This window comes from Notothenia rossii, assembly GCF_949606895.1.
Source record: "Notothenia rossii genome assembly, chromosome: 4".
In the NCBI taxonomy this organism is placed as follows: Eukaryota; Metazoa; Chordata; class Actinopteri; order Perciformes; family Nototheniidae; genus Notothenia; species Notothenia rossii.
Window position 1 is genome coordinate 34,714,912 of NC_136902.1, and position 24,240 is coordinate 34,739,151.

At 41.5% G+C, this 24,240-nt stretch overlaps 3 protein-coding genes across 8 annotated transcripts in view; 2 read left to right on the plus strand and 1 right to left on the minus strand.

Annotated features, from left to right (window-relative positions):
• The window catches only part of LOC307036909 (uncharacterized protein), a 194,448-nt gene that overhangs the window by 165,753 nt on the left and 4,455 nt on the right, over positions 1 to 24,240 (plus strand). The gene's annotated exons all lie outside the window — the stretch shown is intronic.
• Positions 1 to 24,240, plus strand: part of LOC307036902 (solute carrier family 41 member 1-like) — a 75,624-nt gene that overhangs the window by 36,248 nt on the left and 15,136 nt on the right. For both annotated transcript variants that reach the window (XR_013807507.1, XM_079677530.1), the window contains exons 3-6: positions 3,096 to 3,203; positions 14,426 to 14,497; positions 18,700 to 18,844; positions 23,332 to 23,478. Coding sequence is in view for 1 of the 2 variants with exons in the window: in XM_079677530.1 (XP_079533656.1) it covers positions 3,096 to 3,203; positions 14,426 to 14,497; positions 18,700 to 18,844; positions 23,332 to 23,478 (472 nt within the window). In the remaining variant the exon portion in view is untranslated. The remainder of the gene's footprint in view (positions 1 to 3,095; positions 3,204 to 14,425; positions 14,498 to 18,699; positions 18,845 to 23,331; positions 23,479 to 24,240) is intronic.
• The window catches only part of LOC307036925 (uncharacterized protein), a 50,362-nt gene continuing 32,160 nt past the window's right edge, over positions 6,039 to 24,240 (minus strand). For 2 of the 5 annotated variants that reach the window (XM_079677585.1, XM_079677583.1), the window contains exons 2-4: positions 6,984 to 7,276; positions 6,762 to 6,878; positions 6,039 to 6,649 (exon numbers count right to left, since the gene is read on the minus strand). In XM_079677585.1, the coding sequence (XP_079533711.1) occupies positions 6,383 to 6,649; positions 6,762 to 6,878; positions 6,984 to 7,031 (432 nt within the window). In that variant the 5' untranslated portion in view covers positions 7,032 to 7,276 and the 3' untranslated portion in view covers positions 6,039 to 6,382. Of the gene's footprint in view, positions 6,650 to 6,761; positions 6,879 to 6,983; positions 7,277 to 7,367; positions 7,783 to 20,099; positions 20,561 to 22,726; positions 22,874 to 24,240 lie in introns of those variants that run through there. The other 3 variants (XM_079677582.1, XM_079677581.1, XM_079677584.1) reach the window with 3 other exon arrangements.

The following is a 24,240-nucleotide window of genomic DNA, read 5'->3' on the forward strand; positions in this document are numbered from 1 at the left end:
GATCCAGCTCTCCTGATCGGCCTTTATAGAGAGCACCGATCAAACTATTAAGAGTGAATATCGGCCGGTAATGACCGGCGGGGCTCCCCCCCGTTGACAGTTCACTGTCTAGCACTGGTTTCGTAGTGCACTGATTGATTAGGCTAAGATAACCTGTAGCTGCTCCCTCCACACTCACAACTTCATACAGACATAAATAAAGCAGCTGTATTCGCCATACAGGAAACACACATTTAAAACGGTTTTGCCTGCCGTTTTTGTGTACAGACAAGCATTCATCAATGGTTCGGAAAGTCGCGCAGTACCTTAATAATATAAAGGCTTGTATTTGCGTGCATTTCCTGTTCGGAAAGTGGCAATGTACTGAGAGTGGAGGTGTCCTGAGATTAGCGCCTGCAGGCAGGCTCCATGGACCCGTCAGCTCCGGACTGCACAAAATGCGTACATGAAGCGCTACGTCATGAACGCATGAAATCTACCCTCGTGGGGGCGCGCTCATGTGATTGGCTTAGAATTGAGGAGACATCTGATTGGCTATAGATAGAAACAATTACAAGTACGAATCGGCTGACCCTCAGGGGAGTCTCAAAAGACCCACACACGAATGCACTGCGATCCATGCACAGAAAGCGGTTTGTGTTTGTTGGTGCAGCGGTTTTAAACGGAAAACAAATATGTGAGGATCAAAAATACACATGTAAAACCTTTTTCTGTATTTTGATTTTATTTACATGTATATGAAACGGAACACATTTGTGTGTGCATTGAAAAACACAAGTGTGAATCCTTTTGCGGATCATGAAATACAAGTGTGAATCCTTCTGTGTGCATGTGTGTATTATGAGACTGTTCTGAGCCCATACATCCCTTTCTCTTTAGCGAGCGGAAGTGAAACACTGAGCAAAGATGTGAATAGAGAAAGAGAAGAAAAGCATGGACTCACCACTCCTCAAACACCGGGCCTGTTCCACATGCCCTGGCCTGATCGCGGGGGCTGATCCGCACCGGCCTGGGGCCGGACCACGCCGAGGACGGCCTAAGCCAGTCGCCGGCCTGCAGCGCCTGCCGGATGATCCCTCGGCTAAGCCGCCGACGTCGTGGGGATCATTTCCGGGTGAAGTTCGGTCCGCCGGAGGAGGCGGAGGATCAAGACCTCAAGGTGGTGGAGATGGGTGAACAGGATGACGAGGTGCCATTCGTGTTCGCCATCCCGAGGGGCTGGGTGGCCACGGTCAAGGAGGAGGAAGACGACGAGGATGCCTCGTTGTCTGGTACTTTCGGGTCCGCCGACCAGGAGGCTCCAGCACACAGGTCTGCGCATCTGGACTGGGACCGAGACACCTTAGAATATTTGAATAAAATATTCAGGCTCGGGGCACAGATGGCGGCTGCGGTGAGTAATCTCGGCGTGCTGGGTGTCTCCCTAATTACCCCTCAGACGGACGCCCCCGCCCTCCCGCCTGCATTGGTCAGATGAATAATCTGATCCATGGAGTGGCCGCCGCAGCGGGCGGGTGAGATCCTTGGCCACAGTGGTGTTGCGTCACGTGTGGCTAGGACTCACCGCTCTATCCAAGAAATCCCCTTGGAGCTGGGTCTGGGCCCAGTTCGGGAGAGCAGAGGTGGACCTGTTCGCCAGCCAGCGCAACAGCCACTGTGCCCTGTGGTTCTCCATGGCTCTGAGCGACGATCCGCCCTTGGGGGTGGACGCGTTCGCACACGAGCCATGGCCAAGAAAGTTGCTCTACGCCTTTCCACCGCTGCGTCTCATTCTTCCTCTCCTGGGGAGAGTGAGGCGAGAACGTCTGTCTGTCATCCTAGTGGCTCCGGATCGCGTCGGGGCGCCGGGGTACCCAGAGATGACACAGATGAAGGTGGGCCAGCCCTGGGCAATTCTCCAGTTCTGGGGGGCGATGTCTCAAGAGGCAGGTGCAATCGGGGCGTTACCCACTCTGGGCCAACCTCTCCAGGCTTGGCTCCTGAGAGGGACAGGCTGAGACAGGGTGGATTGTCTGACAGAGTTATTCAGTCTAACCAGGCAGCTAGAGCTGGATCCACCACAGCCTGTTACAGGCCGAAGTGGCTGGGATTCCAGCGATGGTGTAAGGAGCGGACAATAGAGCCCCTATCTTGTGAGTTGGGCTCTATTTTGTCCTACTTACAGTTACTGGTGGACAGAGGGCTTGCTCATTCCACAGTGAAAGTGTATGCAGCAGCCATCTCGTCCTGCCATGAGGGATTTGACGGCAGGTCAGCCTTTAGACAGCCACTGATGTCCCGGTTTTTACAGGGGGTCAGGAGGCTGCGCCCAGTGGTGCACGCCTCCGCCCCGCAGTGGGACCTGCCGTTGCTGCTCGAGGCTTTGGTCACTGAGCCATTTGAGCCTCTGGAGCTCTCCTCCCTGAAAGCACTGTTGTGGAAGACAGCATTGCTACTTACCTTAACGTCAGCCAAGAGAGTGTCCGTCGGTGCACCCGAGTTGCTTGTGATCCGGGGTGATCTGTGCTTATATAACAAGAGTTACCATACGTAACCCCTCGTTTTCAATCCAGAGGGGGTTCCTCTCCCCCCTCCCCCTTCCTGAAAAGCCTCCATTGGACTCCTTCGTTTGATTCCGTAACATAATGACATCACTATGTAACATATGCGCTTCTATTGGCTAGGGCTTCAACTCATTGTACATGATAGAAAAAGGGGCGGGACATCTTTGGTTTCAGACAGAGGGTGAAAAGAGGTGCTGCTGCAGCACAGGCTGTATTAGAAAAATAAAGACGAAAACATGTCACAGTAGAAGCAAAAATACAAATATGAACCTGAAGATTAACATAATATGAACTCTTTAAAATACTAACAGCAGAATTCTGGACAAGCAGGAGGAGGGAGAGAGATTATTAACTCTACTAGTGGTGAATGCATGGAAATCAATTTTGTGATTTTTGGGAATTATAAATGTTTCTGAGATGATGAATACAGGATAAAACCATTGAACTGACATGTTTATCCAAGCTGAGGTTTCGGTCAAATATGTCATTGAGTGAATTTATATCGTGCAATGTTTTTGTGAGTGCTAATGTAATATTTCACGTGTGTTTCAGCACTGGGAGGTGTTTAAGGTGATAACGGAGGTGTTCATCTTGGTGCCTGCGCTGGTTGGACTCAAAGGAAACCTGGAGATGACCCTCGCTGCTCGCCTCTCCACTGCTGTAAGATTTTTACATCCTCATGAAATATAATTTTGGATTAAGAACTTAATTAAGCCAGCCAACAGAGAACTCTGTTACTATGCCCGATAACTTCAGTTTACCACACTACACAGAATGTATCATGTAGAACAGATAAAGTACAAAGTCACACACACAGTAATTCATTTTTAAACTTTTGATATCATAAGATTTAAAGGTCCCATGTCATGCTTTTCTGGTTATTACCCGTCCCCTTGTGTGTTATGAAGGTTTTTATTGAAACCCTCAACGTACACCCTGTAGCGAGTACAACTCTAACACAGAAAAGATCTGCCTATGCTGTCCCAGAACGCCTCGTTGGAGATTTCTCTTTTTCCATCATGCGGTTCCCGGAACCAAAATGGACCAATCCGGAGCTCCTCACACACTAGGAGGGGTGGGGACCTTTAGCGTACATTTTCAACTAACGGAAATGGAATTATGATCAGTAGAAATGGCCATGACATGGGACCTTTAATTAATACACCATGCATAATATATTATGTTTGTTTTACACATCACGCAGAGCACTTTTGCAGGTTTTTACATTCTTACAGATGTAGCACTCCAGATAGGACTCACATGGGTGTGTCCCAGTCAAAAGCCCAGCGGATCCCAGTGGCGGGGGGTGTTGCCAAATTGCTAGAGGGCGTTGCCAAATTTCCCCATTTCAATTACAGGATTTAACCATGAGATGGCGCTTCATTCACAAATACACAAAGACAACTGGGTGTTGTAGAACTTAGTCTGTTTGCAATGTTTGCAGCTCTGCAGTTGTGTTTGTTGAATACTGTAGCATTTAATCACTTATTTGTTATGGTTTTCACAGGCTACTATAATGAAAAAACCTCAATATTGTAGATCAAATAAAGTATAAAGTTTGCTTTATGCAGTATGTGTTTTGTAATATTGTTGGGGTGTTATTACACAGTACAGTAGATTGAAGTTAATCAATTTATACATTAAGATAAGATGGACCTTTATTAATCCCAGTGGGGAAATTCAGTAGTTCAAACAGCAACAGGGTAAGAGTGAAAAACAGGATAGCACAGATTCACACAGATTAATAAAATCAAAAATAAGATTAGCGATACAAATAATAATAATGAGAAACTATGAAATAAGAAATGAATAAAACTAAAATGTAATTATCATATCATATATTATAATGTATTGTATTATTATGTAATATCATACATTAACCCCATTATATAGATGCCACATTGAATGGATGAACACATTTATGCATCAATAATTACAACAGAGTATTTCTAAATACAAGTTGTACAAATACTTATATGTATTTAATATGAATAACATAATGATTAATTTCAGATGATAATACTTTTCAGGGTTAGGTCCGGTCTGACAGCGCTTAGCTCTCTGCTGCAGAGAAGATCACTACTCTAAACAAAGTCCAAAATCCAAAACGGAATAAATATAATGAATTATTATTAATACATTAAGTCTTGTTCATTGTTTTTCACTTTTATTAAATGTTTGATATTTCCGCACAGACCCGGGACTAAGGTGTTAATGGTGGACTATCGGACATTTAAAATGCAGCATTTCCCCCAAGTGTCCATCTTGTCTGTCAAAATGCATCTTACGTTTCTAACTTGCAATATCATTATTTCCGCTCTCTTCTCTGTGTGCGGGGGATCAAAGGGGGGGGGGGGGAGCTGTGGAATGTGACCAATCCCCCCTGGGAGACTTCCTCCACACGTTCCGATGGCCAATTCGTTTAAACAAAGAGTTTAACGAGTTGGCGCCACCTGCACTAGCGAACCTGACGATGCCCATGACCTGCCTTTTAACTGGACAGAGAAAAGATGGAGTGAGTGGAATGAAAGGTATCCATGGCTTTTCATAAGTAAATAAAAAATAGCAGTGTTTTTATAGCAATTGATCGCATCCTCCCTGCTGCGCCAGTCAACAGAGCGTGCGTGTGACACATTTAGTAGCAGGATATGCACTGAAAAATAGGGCTCCCCAGAAAGCAAATTGGTAATTTGAACACTGCTGTTAATACTGCTCACAGGCTGGGCTGCTGTGTATATCTAGTGTATTCATACTGTACCCCTCCTCAATGTTTATTCATCATTCAATTCATTCTATATTTTATTCTGTAGATTGTGTAGGCCTACATTACTTTTCACTGCTTGTTGCACTCCTGGTTAGAAGCTAAACTGCATTTCGTTGTCTCAGTACCTGTAATATGTGCAATAACAATAAAGTTGAATCTAATCTTGAGCAGGAACAAATGTATTTACTTAGTATATCTGAGATTAACGATTAAACACCTTTGTGCATTCTTTATGAATGCAAATTCAGAGTCAAGCTGACTCCGTAGGAAATCATATTTCGTTTATTTTTAACGAAATAAATGTGGTTTAATCCACATAATTTACTGTGTTAATTGTTTACTGTAGTATTGTTTAACTTGAAGGTGCCTGATGTGAACATTTCCAGAAGAACGTCTATTAAATGGCCTTTGTATGTATACAGTACAGTCTAGCCCAACCATTTACACCTTCCTTTTTTCCCGTCAAGAGTTTGAATTGGAGAAAGGTAGCCTAATGGTTATCGATGGCGCTTTTAAAAGCCTATTGCATAATAACTGTGTGATTTATATTGCTTTTCAAATGCATATGGGCACCCATTTACACTGCTCTTCCCGTCAAGAATATGAATAGAGCTATAGTTAGATCACTTTAGATTTCTGCGAATGCATTTTTAATCACACACGTCTCCCCGTCCCGAAAATAATAAATAAAATAAAAAGAGGAAACAATTTTCAAGTTTAGTTTTCACCGTTTTATTTAAAATAACTGACATAACAGACACCATACTGTATAGGCCTATCTGCTGCGGAAACCAGGACGAGCTATTTCGGGATCTGTTTTTCTGGGGCTCCTCAGTCTCTCGTTTACCCGGCTCCTGATCTTATGCCACTGGTCAATGTTCAGATTTGGGAACCGATTGGAAAAGGACTCAATCTTTTGCTTCACATTGAGGGGAAGAGGCATTTTCCCATAGGTCCCAGTCCAGTTGGTTATTTTTACCATTCTCCCATATGTTACAAATTGCGTTCTTCGCCTGGTCAGGCTGGTGTCCAGCTGCGTGTCCAGCTGTTCCTGCTGTGCTGGTGGGGTCCCTCTTTAAATATTTGAAAGTCTTTGAGAAAGAGTCTCTAGTGCCAACCGTGTGGAAGCCCGCTCTGACTCTGCGGTCTCCAGTGCCGACATCATGGAAGCCTGCTCTGACTCTGCCGTCTCCAGTGCCAACCTCATGGAGGCCTTCTCCTGAATCAGGGCGGACAATTGTGCCTCCGTTGCGGTCAAACGGATTTTAATAGCGCGGATTTCTGCGTCACCCAATCCAGCCGTCCATGTGGCAGACACCGGGAGCAGATTAAGTGTGATGGCCTGATAGGAAACAGAAAAAAAATATGTGGTCACATGGAAATAAACAATATATTTTATAGCAGAGAGATGGTGTAAATATCAATGATTGACAATGAGGGACAATAGTACGTACCGCTTTCTTTTTAACAAGTCTAACTTTGCTTGCTTTTTTGGGCGCAGGGCTTTCAGACGGCTTCTTTGTTTTTGCAGCCACCTGCGGGGCGGACTTGAAGGGAGAGCTTCGTTTTGCCTATGAATACAGAATATAACACGATTAGACATAAGCACAAGTGAAATGAAAAAATAAGGTCTAAAGAGCATAGGACTATAGGTTATTAACAATCTGTCAGCTCACCTGTGCAAGACGTGGTCTCCGGGACTGGTAAAAATTGGGAGCTTCCATTCTTCCTCGATTCTCACAAAGAAAAAACGTTGTGCGTTGTGCCAAAAGCAAGGTATGCACACTATTTATCTGTGAATCCTACATGGGGTTCGTTTCACCTGGAATGCTATTGGTGCGTCTAGTTTGGGCATACAGCCACACCCACTCGTGTAGGCTATTAATTAGCGTGACCGGCTTCTGGAATCCACGATTGCCTATGACAGCAAGGATGACGCGCATCCACAAAGAGAGGTCCCAGCAGGTCCCTGTCATGCGGGAAAATGGAAAATCAACCAGAGAAATCCAAGAACTCGATTGTGCAAAATAAAGGAGGACATAGTGGAAAGTAAAATTCACCTTGTCATCAGGTTCTATAAAGTACTTCAAGAAAAATACAAAATAATGTATGTGTACGTGTTTTACTGAACGAGCTGTGATCTGCATGCACTTATCAAACTTTTAATTAAAGTAGGCTAGTGAGGGGGTCCAAAATCAGCCAACGTGCTTTTGTTTTTATTACATGAATTAAGGTGACTGAGGCTTTTTAATATAGACTTTTCAGTGAAAACTGAACTTGAAAATGGTTTCCTCTTTTTATTTTCGGGGTGGGGAGTCGTGTGTGATTAAAAATGCATTCGCAGAAATGTAAAGTGATCTAACTAAGCTCAATTCATATTCTTGACGGGAAGAGCAGTGTAAATGGGTGGCCATATGCATTTGAAAAGCAATATAAATCACACAATTATTATGCAATAGGCTTTAAAAGCGCCATCGATAACCATTACCTTTCTCCAATTCAAACTCTTGACGGGAAAAAAGGAAGGTGTAAATGGTTGGGTTAGACTGTAGGCTACTGTATACATACAAAGGCCATTTAATAGACGTTCTTCTGGAAATGTTCACATCAGGCACCTTCAAGTTAAACAATACTACAGTAAACAATTAACACAGTAAATTATGTGGATTAAACCACATTTATTTCGTTAAAAATAAACGAAATAGGATTTCCTCCGGAGTCGGCTTGACTTGGTTTGCATTTATAAAGAATGCACACATGTATTTAATCGTTAATGTCAGATATGTACTAGGTAAATACATTTGTTCCTGCTCAAGATTAGATTCAACTTCATTGTTATTGCACAGATTATTACAGGTATTGAGACAACAAAATGCAGTTTAGCTTCTAACCAGGAGTGCAACAAGCAGTAAAGTGAAAAGTAATGTACACAATCTACAGAATAAAAGATAGAATGAATTGAATGATGAATAAACAGTGAGGGGTATGAATACACTAGATATACACAGCAGCCTGTGAGCAGTATGAACAGTGTGTATGAATATGCTAAGATATATAAAGTATGAAAACGGTAAGCAGTGCAAGTATAGTATAAAATATATAGATATTAATTTCATGATAAACATTGTGGAACAATGATGAAAATTTGAATGTAAGTGGCGAGGTAAAACTGACACAAAACAACAACAAACTTTTGCCGAGCCAATGGAGAGTTTCATCAGCAGCACGGGGTACAAACCACCAATGAGCGCTCAGCTCGAGATACCAGCGAGTCGAGAGAGAGAATGATATCTGCATTTTCTCTTTTGGTTTGATTAGAACACATCCTTAGGACCATACCATTCCCCAGCCCCCACCCCCCATGTTGCCTATGCTGTTGGGAACTCCTTGTTTAAAACGAATTGGCTATCGGAATGTGTGGAGGAAGTCTCCCAGGGGGGATTGGTCACATTCCACATCTCTCTCTCCCCCCCCCCCTCCCCCTCCTGTGATCCCCCGCACACAGAGAGACCGCTCTTCTGGAGTGAAGAGAGCGGAAATAATGATATTGCAAGTTAGAAACGTAAGATGCATTTTGACAGACAAGATGGACACTTGGAGGAAAATATGCTGCATTCTGAATGTCCGATAGTCCACCATCAACACCTTAGTCCCGGGTCTGTGCGGAAATATCAAACATTTAATACAAGTGAAAAACAATGAACAAGACAACGTATTAATAATAATTAATTAAATGTATTCCGTTTGGATGTACGATTTTTGACTTTGTTTAGAGCAGCAAATATGATTTTGTTTGAATGATTAAATGTAGGGTGAATACAATAATGTGGGACATTTTAGCATTTCAGACTTTGGGAATATATTGCGATATGAAGCCGATATCAAAATCCAGTACCATTGTAAACGTATTAACTTTATATCATCGTATCTCCGTGTTTATTGGGTCTTTTTGCATGAAACAAAGACTGGGATATAGTTCAAGCCACTACTTTCGACAGAAATACACATATACATCCTGTTGAGCAGGATCTACAGTTTCCAGTATTTTTCGCTTCGTAAAATGATAAAATACGGCGAAGATATTCAAATATGTGCTTCCATTTTTCATACTTTTGAAATGTATTAACTTTATATCATCGTATCTCCGTGTTTACTGGGTCTTTTTACATGAAACAAAGACTGGGATATAGTTTCAAGCCAGTACTTTCGACAGAAACACACGTCAATGTTGTCCGGACTGTTGTTTCTATGCGGCACCGGCTTTAACAGGTCATGTGATCTGATCACGCCGGCGTGACGGTCGGTCGACTCCAAAGGGTTAAATGCATCAATCTGGTGCACTTTGAGGGCAAAATTAAGAGATTTGTGGATACAGCTCTCAACTCTCATATGAAACAGAACTGTTCTTATAATGTGTGTTGGAAGGATTTATTAAATTACTATGCATATTTTATTGTGTAAACACACAGCTGATCACCTGAGAGCTGCCGTTTCATTCAGACTGTTTAAAAAAAAAACAATGGTCTGATTTTAACAACTCAATGTGTGATTGTTATAGCATTAATATTAGACACTAATAATACAGTAAACTATTAACACTGTACATATTATTGTTTGCCCGTTGGTTTAGGATTATCGGTAGTGAGACCCGTGCTGCATTTTCCTCCGGTCAGATGTGATATAAAAACAAAGCGATTATTTTTGTTGTTGTAAACTCACGTGGATTAGACTACATGAATTAGTGTATTCACTGCAATTCGCGAACATTATGATACATGAAATGATCGTGAGGATGATGATTGAAAATCGTTTGTTTGAGCCGGGCTGCATTTCCTGATCTAAAAACATAGCGATGGTTTTGTACTTACGCCAACGTGAATTAAACAACATTATTTTGTTAAATAAAAACATGGCGATGTTTAGTAAATGATTACATGTCTCTTATTTAGCACAGAATATGATCCTATCCGTGACATATCTTAAAAAATATCCTCCATATCAGATACCTGCCATACGGTCGTGAAAGAACAGTAAGACACACAAAGTAGAACACGTCTGCTCGTTGAAAGATTAAGATTAACGCCATTGATCTGTGGAGGATCTGCCGCGGTTTGAGGGCCTGCCGTCCACCCATTTCTGCTTCTGCTGGTGGTGGTTCCCACGGCTGAAGGCTGCTATCCACCTGCTGTTAGAGGCCTACTCCCACCTGTTGGGTGCTACTGTGTGGGGGAGGCCTGGTCTGGAGATACCGCGGAGAAACCGGAGTGTTGCCACACTGCTGCTTGCCTATTTCCTTGCTGCTGTCCTGACGTGGTTTTGCTTCGGGAACATCGTGGATGCTGTTGAGCTGGACTGGGAAAATGGCAAATGTCGTGTTTCTGCTGTGCCTTTTTTTGACTGTGCTGGTCAAGGAGAAGTTCGCTAGTCATCCTGAAAATTCTGCTGGATTCGGGTCCGTTCTGCCGCCCGCAGTGGACATCCCCTGTACAGGTTCGGATGGGTTGCACAAACAATTGCTAGTTGCACTGTCGCGGACATTCATTTCGTCAAATGTCTGTCTTTCTCACATGCCTGCCACAATGGTCCTTCAGAATTGTTTTTTGAACTCTAATCTCACTTTTGCGAAGTTTGCTGGTGACTCTAGAACAGCTGAAAATGTATGTGTGTTGATTAAGAGGAAAAGGTGCTTGGTATTTTTATTGTTGTTACTATCAGGAAATGTACAGCCAAATCCGGGTCCACCTGGTAGTTTTAGTCAAATAGCTACTCCTGCTGATTTTATTTCTAGATCGGGGTTAGGTTTAATTCATTTAAATGTGTGCAGTCTGTTACCTAAATTAGATTTTGTCCGTATTTGGGCGAGTTCAACTGATGCTGATGTCATTGTCTTATCAGAAACGTGGCTAGACAAATCGATCTTGGCCTCTGACATTTACATAAATGGTTACAATGTATATCGCACTGACCGTCCTAAAAAAGGTGGTGGCGTTACCATTTATGTGAAAAATAAGTTTTGTGTAACAAAAATGGTTTCCAAATCTGTTAGTAAACAACTAGAATTTTTAGCTGTGAATGTCGAAGTAACAAAGGGTCAACAGGTCATGGTGGTGGGTTGCTACAGGGCCCCCTCGGCTGTCAAGGACTCCTTATCTTCATTGGCAAAACTGTTATCTCAACTTTCCTACAAGGAAATAGTGCTGCTTGGTGATTTTAATTGGGACTGGTTAACTTCTGTGTCAGAGGATTTTAAAAACCTGTGTACCTCTTTGAACATTACTCAGATTATAGACAGTCCTACTCGCCCAAATATTAAGTCCCCAAATAAATCCTCCTTAATTGATCTCATTTTAACAAATGTTCCATATAAATACTCATCTGTGGGAGTATTTGCTAATGATGTGAGTGACCACTGTGTTGTAGCCACAATTAGGGACACTAAGGTCCAAAAAGTTAAACCACGCATCATCACAAAGAGAGATAAAAAACACTTAGTGGAGCAGGGTTTTTTACATGATCTGTTTGATTTTGATTGGGGAAAAATCGATCTGTGTGCTGATGTAGAAACTGCATGGTCTTATTTTTATCTTGGTTTTATAAAAATTATAGATAAACATGCACCTCTGCGTAAATTTAGAGTGAAGGGACGAAACAATCCCTGGTTTTCTGCTGAACTGTCCAGTCTCCTTCATGAGAGAAACAATGCCTGGGCAAAGGTTAGGAAATCAGGCTCAGAGGTAGAATGGCTACGCTTTAGGCAGCTAAGGAATAGCTTTACTTCACATGTCAAAAGTGCTAAGTCAAAGTACTATTTGTCAGTTACCACAGAAAACCTGAATAATCCTAGGAAATTTTGGAAAGCCATAAAATCGATTTCCACTGGTGATATCCCAAATGAGCTACCTCCGTACCTCACCACAGCATCTGGCATTATATCAGACAGGGCCACCATGCTAAATTGCTTTAATAAGCATTTTGTCTCTTGTGGCTCTCTGTTTGATTCTGTCACTGACTGTGCTTCTGCTTCTGTGAACGCTCCAGTCCTTGACTCTGAACAATGTGGTCTGGAAAACCCTTTCAGTTTTACTCCTTTAACTGTTGGTATTGTCCATGAAGCTTTATCCAAGTTAGATCCTAGGAAACCGGCTGGCCCGGACAACGTAGAACCTTTCTTTTTAAAGATAGCTGCAGATTTTATTGCTCCACCTCTTACTTCTCTTTTTAACCTCTCCCTCAGCACAAATACAATTCCTAAAGTATGGAAGTCTGCTTATGTCCTGCCTCTACTGAAAGGAGGGGAGGCAACTATTTTAAATAACTATAGGCCAATCTCTAAATTGTCAGTTTTGGCTAAGGTGCTCGAACGACTTGTGAGTGAACAAGTAAAGGAGTTTTTATGTATAAATGATATCCTGTCTAAACATCAGTCAGGCTTCAGGAAGAAACATAGCACCATCACTGCAACAATGAAAGTGGTAAATGATATTACTAGTATGCTAGATAATAAACAGAGTTGTGCAGCTCTGTTTATTGACCTTTCCAAAGCGTTTGACACCGTTGATCATCGCGTCTTAAAACAGAGGCTACTCAGTACTGGCATATCCAGCCATGCAGTGGGGTGGTTTGTGAACTACCTCTCTGAAAGGTCCCAATGTGTTCACTTTGATGGGCTGTCTTCTGAGTGGTTAAACATTGCTAATGGTGTTCCTCAAGGTTCTGTTTTAGGTCCACTTTTATTCTCCATATATATCAACAGTTTAGGTGAAAATGTGGATGAAGCTACTTTAAATTTTTATGCGGACGATACCGTGATGTATTGTGCAGGTCCCTCCATTCAGGAGGCGGTTGTTAAATTACAGGCTGTTTTTAACATTATTCAGACTCAGCTCTCTGAACTAAAGCTTCTTTTAAATGTGGATAAAACCAAGATAATGCTCTTTTCAAAAGCTAAAAAGACACCAGAGCCTGTTTTAGATATTGTATCAACGCAAGGAACAAAACTTGAAGTTGTTGCCTGTTACAAATACCTTGGTATCTTGCTTGATGACTGTCTCTCTTTTAAACTTCATGTCAATAACCTGCTTAAAAAACTGAGGGTTAGGCTAGGTTTCTTTTTCAGGGAATAAGTCCTGTTTCTCACTTGAGGCCAGGAAAAGGCTAGTCACTGTGACCTTTTTACCTGTGCTGGACTATGGTGATCTGCTGTATATGAATGCACCTGCCAACTACCTGAGCAAACTAGATGCTGCGTATCATAGTGCTCTGAGATTTGTCACAAACTGTAAAGCACTTACTCATCACTGTACATTGTATACCAAGGCAGGTTTACCATCACTCACTGTACGGAGGCTCAGTCACTGGTACACTTTTATCTATAAAGCTATGTTGGGCAAACTCCCGTATTATATCTGTTCATTGATAAAGCAGAAAGTTGCAAGCAGCTATTGTCTGCGATCACAGGATATAGTCTTGTTAGATGTGCCAAGAGTAAGGACTGTCTTAGGTAAGACAGCTTTTATGTGCGCAGCTCCACTTGCTTGGAACAGTCTACAGGCAAAATTGAAATTGAGCATTTTTATTTCTCTGAATGTATTTAAGGCATGTCTAAATGAAATGCTTTCTGACACTCTGGGTATTTGTAAATGTTGAATATGTAAATATGATATCCTCTGTTGTTTGTATGTTGTTTTTATGTTTCATGTGGAACTAAATGATGCAGGTCTCCCTTGTAAATGAGATCGATGATCTCAAGGTACCAATCTGTTTAAATAAAGGTTTGAAATGAAATGAAATGAAACCTGCGATCTATCAGCTGTTTATTTCACACGAGTTCCAGTGTGGCAGCTTTCAATCACGGCTACCCCTGGTGGATTCATGATCCATTGCAGCTGGTTTCATTATAAATTACATTTATTTATCAAGGGGGCGTATCAAGTCCTGCGGGGGGTTTTCCTTTTCAGCAGGGATCCGCACGGGTAGGCGTCCGAAACGAAGCGCTACATCTGTATGTTCCCGTTTTTTTGGAAAAACAGACATATTGAATATTAAATATATATACTCACTGAGGGCCTGTACCAAACTAATGCTTATATAATGACTAATGGTATCTTTGTGTTTGCAGGCCAACACAGGCCAGATGGACGACCCTGGTAAACAATGGACCATGGTGTGCAGCAACCTGGCACTGATACAGGTAACATCACCTGAAACACCTTTGAAATACTTTGTTGAGGTACATGTGGTACCCTACGGTAGGGCTGTACCCGAATATTCGACTATTGGAATATTCGTTTCGTTGGCCAACTATTCGGGTTTCAATTTCATTATTTGGATATTCTTTTTCTTTTTTTTTCTCAATTATTATTATTTATTTTTTTAATTTTCGAAATATATGCTATTAATAGAGGCTAATTGCCATATTCTTATACTATATTTCTACTTTTGAATTGCACTGTTAAAATGCGGAAATATATACAATCTCAGCCTGTGCTCCTGACATCGCGTTCACTCACAGTCACGAACGCAAACGGCACGCTTCACCTCGCTTCACCTCGTTTCACCCACAAAATGCCGAAGACTTCAGCTGTGTGGGACCATTTTAAAATTGGACGACGGTAAGAAGAATATGTGCCAAATATGCAATAAGAAACTGGCCTACCACGGTGCCACAACAACTCTGAAAAGTCACCTGGATGCTGTAGTGTAGCTTAGCTGTTGTCAAGTTGCCATGATGGAGCTGCTTTATCCGCCATTTAAACAGTAACGTTACACATGATAAAAACGTGCACTTACTTGCTTGGAAAATAGTTGCAAGCAAGCAACCAAATTGTTTTTTTATATTAGTTTTTTAAATTTTATCCGAATAGTGAAAATAATAGGAGTAATGTGGGAACATCTGGGGCTAAGGCAATGGCATAAAGTTGAGTAGCTCAGCCTAATAATAACTTGTCTGCATCCCAGCCATCAACATCCTCAACAATAGAGCAGACCCTACAGTTACCCTACAGAGGACACATTTAGTTTTAATGTTTGCGAGTAATGAGACAATACATAAATATAAATCGTAATAGTATCCTCTTTCTGCACTTCTGCTTAACAGCGTGTTGTCAGGTGTCTCGGATTCGGAGCGTATTATGAAACCTTTTTTGCCCTCAATTTTTTTTAGAAAAAAAAAAAAAAATACAAATCTCTCAGCATCGAATATTCGCTGCTGATTACTACTGAATATCCGGAGCCCGAAAAATGGTATTCGGGACAACCCTACCCTACGGTCTAATACTGACTTTGGAGACACATTACATTACATGTCATTTGTTAGACGCTTTTATCCAAAACTGTGGACAATCCCCACAGGAGCAATTTGGGGTGAAGTGTCTTGCCCAGGGCAACCCTGTCTCCTAAAAATTACGTTCCCACAGAACTAAACTGCATTCTCAATTACGTTTAGCTAGAAACGTATTTTCTCCCACGTTACGTTTGTTATGAATGTATCTTAAATACGTTCATTTTCTACATATCTTTGCCATTTATTGTCTTGCTTATAATAATGATAATAGTAATTTATAAATGTAATTTTCGAGCACACATTTGAAATCGAGAATCGGGCTCGATACTATATGGTTAAATTAAAATCAGTAGGCGAGGCTGTAATTTCGCCAGCTGTTACTCTCATGAGCGAGGCAGAAAATAATAGTTTTAACATGCCAAAAAGCTGCTGTGTCGTTTATTGCACCTCAAACATTAAAACAAATCCAGAGCTACGTGTTTCTGTACTTCCTCTAAGAAGAAAGGACAGTAACAGAAGATCTCTGTGCCTTCAGGCTTGATCCCTGTTCAAATGACAGTGTTGGTTTCCCCAAAAGTGGGCGGGGCTGTAAAGTGAAGTATATTTTACTCTCATCTATTATTCAAAACCATTCTATTTATTCTAACGTAAATTACATGCCAGTGTTTTATCTTTTTATTTAGCGATTTATTTTTGCATGTTTAACTGGGAATGTTTTCATGTTCGCTGATTGGATGTTTTAGCCGCGATGCACGTTGGGATGTGGTGTTAATGCGATATGATATCCAAAAAAAAATCTGAGTTTAGGATGGCCGAAGACACTACACTACCCATAATCCCCAGCTATCGTTTGGGACTACAGTCCCGTTAACAAACCCCGTGATTAATCTTCAAGCTCTGGGATTTGGATGTTGGAGTGGCAGTGCGCCAAGGTTAGGCCGAGCGTCAAGCTCTTTGAAATGGAACGAAACCACGGCAGACTATTCAAAACTGGACTCAAACGCCCACCGAGAACTACACATGCTGGCTATTGTGTTTCGCAACATGTTCTCTATGGCACGTCTCTACTGGGAAATGTAGTTTTAAAAGACGTTTTCGTTTTTCCCAAAATTAGAAGTTGACAGTATTAAACTGTGTACAGCCCTGGAGGTTTAGGCGATAGGAAACAAATTGGTTTGTACAAATTTAAAACATGTAAGTACTAAATGGGTGAAAATCACTTGTGTCCATAATGGGCAGCATTAATATATACCCCCATGACAGCTCATTGCTACTTTGTAATTCTACTCCACTACATTTATTTTAGTTACTTTGCAGATTCTGATTAATGATGTGAAATATAAACAACCCTTAAATCAGACTTTAGTTACACCTGATTAAAATTCAGGGAAGGTGATTGTCAAGTGCCAACAATCAGGAGAGATATTTGATTGTTGGTGCTTGAGAAGACTAAACATTTATCTGCAGATCTCTATAAAGTATATTCATTAATCGTTATTCTCTACTAATAGTTAATTAAAAACTGTGTATAATTGCTATTTTGCACATCCCTTTTAAGATTTCAGGATTTTCTAAGGTTTATTGACATATCATATACACAACTACGGTGTAGATATGCAATGGATGAAAAACTTGGGTCACAGGTTCCTCAACAGTGCATTACAAGACACCTATCAATATTAGGGGTGTAACGGTACACGTACGGGCCCTTCGGTTCGGTACACGTGTGTACCAAACGAATATAACGTTAAACGTAAAAAATTGAGAACGTGAACAACTTTTTGGAAGTAATCTCAGGTGCTGCGTCGCAGAATTCAGAGTAATTTGCTCACATTGGGTTCAACGCGTCATAGAGCGACCAAGTCATTTCATTGGACGAGAGGCATACTATGAGAGCTGGTCACAGGGATGCGTTCATATTTAGTCAGTAATCTGAGGAACTGTCAAAATGGCGAACGCAGATAAAGTTGAGTTCAAAAATCCTCCAGCATCATTGAAGTCTCCGGTTTGGGAACATTTTGGTTTTGCAGTTACGTACAAGGATGACGGACAAAGACAGGTGGACCGAACCAAAGCTGTTTGTCGGCATTGTTCAACTCAAATTGGTTACGCGGCTGGCAATACATCAAACTTGCACACTCATTTGAAAAGGCATCGCCCGAACGTGAATATCACCGGTACCAAAAGAAAAAAGACTAAAGTGCAAACCCAACTCCCACTAGCATTTAAACCTCCACCACTTGTGGAAAGTTCAGACCGAGCCAAAGCTATTACAAACGCCAAATATCCTTATGTTGCCATGTTAGCAAAGCGCTACCTGGCTGCATCTGCTACCTCTGTCCCTAGCAAGAGGGTGTTCTCCACAGCATGAGAAAATGTTAGTGCCAGCAGATCTGCCCTTTCGGCAAGCAATGTGGACAAGTTAATTTTGTTTTTAAAAACATGAAAATACAATGACGAGCAAGTCCTAATGTCAAACTGGCTGCTTAGGTACTAGTACAGTACAGTTCAAATACAGATTTTTCAAGCTTTCAAGGGTCAGCTTTTTCAAAAGCCCGATTCTCGATTTCAAATGTGTGCTCGAAAATTATATTTATAAATGACTATTATCATTATTATAACCAAGACAATAAATGGCAGCTTTGTAGAAAATAAACGTATTTAAGATACGTTCATAACAAACGTAACGTGGGAGAAAATAAACGTATTTGAGATACGTTCATAACAAACGTAACGTGGGAGAAAATACGTTTCTAGCTAAACGTAATTGAGAATGCAGTTTAGTTCTGTGGAAACTTATTTTTTAGGAGACAGGGTTGCCCAGGGACACAACATGCTGACTGCAGTGGGACTCAAACTTGCTATCCCCTGATTCGAAGTCCAGCACACCTCCACTGAGCCACACTCTCCCTCGCCACAAAGCTTACTGTGTTCACCAGGCAAAAAGAGTCATTCAAGTAACCATTGAAATACATTTTGAAGTACAGTATGGTGATCTAAATTCTGATTTTCTACTGATTTTTTACAGCCTCGTGCAAATGTCGCCACACTGTTTGTCAAATGCATTGTTAAATCCTAATAATGATGTCATGTTTGCCATTATTTTGCAGGTTCAGGCGACAGTGGTGGGTTTCCTGGCAGCAGTAGCAGCTATTTGTTTAGGGTCCTTTTCTCGAGGGGGGATTGAACTGGACCAGGCTGCTGTTCTCTGTGCCAGCAGCATCATCACTGCCTTTGTTGCTGCTCTTTCCTTAGGTGAGTAATTAAGATCGTTTTTCTTGTTTTGTATTAGAAGTATAATACACCTATCATATCTATATTTTCCAATTGTTTTAGCTAAAAATGTTTAACCAAGTCTTGTGGGGGAAAACTTCTGTGTAGCAATGCAGTGGGAGTCACCGACTCAGGAAGGAGACACGGGGAGAGCTGGAGCTCTGATGTCAAACACTGATGGTTTATTTAGGAGCTTCGGCCGGAGGATTCACAAAACAAGTCACAGAGTCAGAGGGTCTGACTTCACGGGAGAGTTGCCACCTCAATTCTGAAGAGCCTCTCTCTTGCTAGACCTTTTAACTGGTACACAGAGAGTAATCAACATATTTGTGGAGATAGCCTAAACAGCTGGGAACACTGAATCACTTGCGTCTGACACTTACGGCCTCGAAGATTTCACACCTTGGAATCCACAAACACAGAGAAGGAAGTGTTCCAGTGTACCCACAACAATAAACCATTTGCCCGGTCATACAATGGGAACAACAACGTATGGCTGAAGCAGCCCCTTTCCTTAAAGACCCAGTGAAGTGCATGTTTTTGCACCAAAATGAAATGGCAGTTTCATTCCTTACATATCATTGTGACTGTTCATGGCTAAAATAATTTTTAATAATTCATAATTAATGAATTAATGAATTATTAATTTTGCCGTCCGAGCCTAACGGAAGTTGCAGACGATAGTGGCTGTGACGTCACAAGATGTACCCAGTTGCGATTGTAAACATGGCGGAGACTTTGGAAAGTGATACTAGTGTGAGAGAAATTATTGATTTGGACAGCTTTTCGGACAGGATAGATGAGGAAAGTGATCAATTTGGTGCACTTTGAGGGCAACATTAAGAGATTTATGGATACAGCTCTCAACACTCATATGAAACATATATTTCAATAATCAAAAAACATTGGAAGGATTTCTTAACCTATTTTATACAACTAATATTACATAGATGGAAATATTTGTTTACATAGATGACCAAACCCACTGAGATAACTTAGGCTACAGTTTACCTCCCTGAGCTGACGTTATCTCTCTCAGTCCCACAGGAGAGCACTCTCCCTCTCCTTATTGTTGAAACAGTTAATCTCCGTTAGCTCCGAGCTAGCACCAGATGCTAACGACAACACTGTAACTCTCTCAGTCTCTCTTTCTCTCTCTCTCTCGAATCGACCAGTGGCCTTTATTTATCATGATCAATCAAAGAATCTACGAAACAATGACACCAGCCAGGCTCACCTTCATCTTTTGGGAACAGAAACATCGCCACTTCGGCAGACTTGACATTACTACAGCCAGCGGCAATGCATCGTTTCCCCTTTGTTTTTCATCCCTCTTTCTTCACTGTCGCCTCCATTGTCAGGTTTTCTCGATTGGCAATCACTTCCAGTCGACTCCGACACACTTTCCAGGAAAATACTAGCTCAAAAACGTTGAGAAATTCGTCTTTCAAAAAGAGAAAAAATGAACGGTGGTGAATGTAAACAGTGCGGCGGCGTCCATCTCGTGAAGTCACGCAGTAGATCGCAAGCCACGCCCACGAAGGCGAAGGTCGACTGCAGATTTCCCCGGCAAATTCAAAACTCGTCAAATTCGTTGCTATTCCAACATCTTTTGATATGGGTTCCAATGGACAATTTTGGTCATTACTATACGTATTAGCATAACAGATCATGCACAGGTGCACACTTCACAGGGTCTTTAAGGGAGATAACAGACGTCAGGATTTTTTTGCTGCAGTAGCTTAGCAGTTGCTATATGACAGCACAGCGTTTCTAGTTAATTTTCAAAAATAAATAAACAAACAATACCAGTGGGCCAAGCACGAGCCTGTTCATATTGTAGCGTTCACCGCTATTCAAAATCACAGATCACTCGAGCCTTCAATGTCGAAAACGTTCTCTTTATTTTCTGGTATTGACGGCCACAGCCACGCCTTACAGAACCAATCAATAGTATAACACTCATTATGACTTTTCCCCACACTCGAAGACAACTCCTACCGTCTCGTACTCCCTCCACACTCACACACCGAAAACGCACACACACACACACCTGGAAGGGGCGGTCTCTCCCTAACTCCCACCAACAACATTGCCTAAATAACTTTACAAATGTACTAAACTGTGCACATCTGATAACTGAAATAACTATTAACTTGGACACGCTACAATATTATCATTAATATTTACATTAAAACGTTCCTTTGACACTTATAACATTACTTTGCACAACCAAAACAAGTTTGTAAAAGCAGAATTTGAACACTGTTTCTGTGCTCCTACAATATTTTTGTATAATACCATTACGCATACAAGCTACATTACAACATTACAAGCGTACAGGTACACAATAGCGATCGTTCACTGTTTCAACTGGCATGCTGTGGCATTTAACCTCATCACCACACCGCAAACACACGCACACACACAGTGTTGTCCGGCTGGACCGGTTGCTATAGCAACTCCAAGCTACCCCCTGGCGCCGCCCCTGTTGGTCATAGACGTCAAAGGGCAAAAAGGTTAGATATCTAGGAGTCCAGGAGAATTATTCCCTAACAAGTCTCAGTGTGCTAAGTAGTTTTGCCCTTAAGGGCTTCCTTACTTGTGACAATTGGTGAATTACGGTAGGGAATGTGTGTAAATTGAATATGTATGCTGTGAAGATCCACTCATCTTGGATCAAGGGGGCAGCAATTAAGCCCACATTTGGTAGAGAATGCTAGAACATTTACATTTTACAGGCTCAGCCACTTTCTCTTTTGAGCTGATGTGTAATCAAAGACATGATGGCTGAAACACTTGCTTCATAGCAAGCATATATTTGTTTCTTTGTGTCTTGTCGGTAATTACATTAGAGTTTTTTTTATTACAAATTACAGGAATAGCAGTTTTTATATATTTTTGTGAAGAGTCAAACACAGCCTCTTAAAGTCTTGTTCACACATCCTTGGACGAGAGAATGAAGAGATCAGAATTTGGAGTTCAATTAGTATTATTTTTGCTATAATAAAAAAATGTATACGCTTTAAACACATAAATATGATTTATGACTAATAGAATGAAATTGCTGTCAATTCTAATGACAGCAATGACCTGTGTGACCCGCTCTATTGAAAGCAGTCAGATGTCGGCACATTACAAGACAATCATGGGTTTATGTCAAGAACTCTTGTTTTGGTTGATTTTAAACAAACAAAACAGTGTTTCCAATTCAGTGATAACTGTCAGCTCTGACTCTGATCAGCGCCCCTTCCTCTCTACAACTCCCTTAGCTTTGCCATAGACTGCAAAGATCACATCAAAATCAGAGCTCATTCAATTGTGGTCCTAAGGGGGGGGGGGGGGGCAGGGGTGCTATGCCCCCAAAATATTAGGCCTTGAACCCCCTCTTAAAATAACTTAAAAGTAACTTTAAAATGTACTGTAAACTTTGAAGGTGTTTTTTCTCAGAACGGCGTCTTCATAACAGTCATCATGTCATATTTGGAGTACGAAAACAGTAAGGCTATAATTAGAAAAATAAGGATCTCCTTTTACCAATGGTGTACATAACTCAAAGTTTTGTTTTGGGGTCAAAGTGACTTTATCTGTGCCTCTGAAGATCGTCTTTAGTGATAGGAAAAACCCAGCATGTTTCTGCTGAAAGCTTTTATTAAGTTGTTGTGTAACCCCCAGTTTCCACTGGGTCCGTCTGCGCCGCGTCACGGCTGCGCCGCGGTTTTGGTCTAGCGCCATAACCCACCGGACGCGTCCCAGAAGCGTTTCAGAAGCGTAGCGTCGTGCGTGCAGGCTCGCAGTTTTGTTATTGATTCGGGTTTAATTTGAGTATTAATTGACTTTAAAACATCAATATGTAGTTGTTACCTTCCACTCCACAAACTGCAGCCAGGCCTTGTCCTTTCTGATGTTGTCCTTGTAGGAAGCATTGGTTACATCATATAAAATAGTGTGTTTTTCCACTTCCATGATGAAAACCTCGTCGTCCATTGTGCGTATCGTACGGGAGGTGTTGTGATGAAGGAGGGGGGTCTGCTAAATTAGTATATGTGGGGGATGGGCCTGGCCCGGATGCTCACCTTTCCACTTCCTGCGAGGGGGAGCTGCCTGCCCTACCTTACGTTACGGCTGCGCCGCGGCAAAAATATGATTCATCCTAATTTTAGAGCCGAGCCGCTTCTGGGACGCGTCTGAGCCATAACGCGGCGCGTGTGGTGGAATAGACTAGAGTGGCCGTGATCCTTACGACCCCCGCGGCGCAGCCGTAACGCAGCGCAGCCGTAACGCAGCGCAGCCGTAAAGCGGCGCAGTGCGGCGCAGACGGACCCGGTGGAAACTGGGGGTGACCCTGATAAAAGCTCTCTCTGAGAACACTGTATTATTTCTTCTGTCTACATTCAGTCCTTTTTTTAAATCATGTTTTCTGTTTCTCTCTTCTCTCTGTCTTTACTCTTCGTTCTTCCCTTCCATAGGCCTGGTGATGATAGGAGTGATCATTGGCTCCAGGAAGGTAGGGATCAACCCGGACAACGTGGCCACCCCCATTGCTGCCAGTCTGGGGGATTTAATCACTCTGTCCCTGCTGGCCACCGTCAGCACCATACTGTATGAATATATAGGTGAGGAATAATCTCAGCTCTGATTCATGACAATGTTCCCACACGTCCGGACCTTTTCTTTCGATCATTTCTTTTTCTGGAAGTAATGAGAATGCAGTGATTTAGGGCTGCAGATCTCAATTGATTCAATGTCAACTATCAAAAGTAATCAAGAAATGTATTGAAAGTAAACTTAAGACCAAATCTTTAGTTCACAGATTTCTAATGTGATCGTGCTCCTCTATGAGGGTAAAATGTATATATTTGTGGTGTGGAAAAAAATGAATATTTATTTATTTTGTGAAAGACCAATCAATATTTTTCATAATTTTCATTATAGACTCATACATTATCAATTAACCCATCAAATAACGGACATGAGATGATAATGTATATTATTTTAATTACATAGTTTGAATTATTGTAATTGTTGTATTAATAATATGAACTTGCAAAGTAACTATTAAGTAATGTTGTGAAATAAGTGTAGGGAGTAAACATTAAAATATCTTCTTCCAAATTGTAGTGCATGACACACATCTTTTTTATTTGTCATACTATATACCACCATATGGCATTTTAAACCAATGTCAATAACCAAACTGCAGCTGTCAATATTGAATTTTGTCAACTTAATATCATAATCACATTATCCAAAAAAATCCCAAATTGGGATCAATAAAGTACTATCTTATCTTATCATATACAGTATCCTGTCATGTATGTCTATTACTGTTTTCTCTTTTTTTCTTCATATTATTTTCTCTGAGTCAGATGTACTAG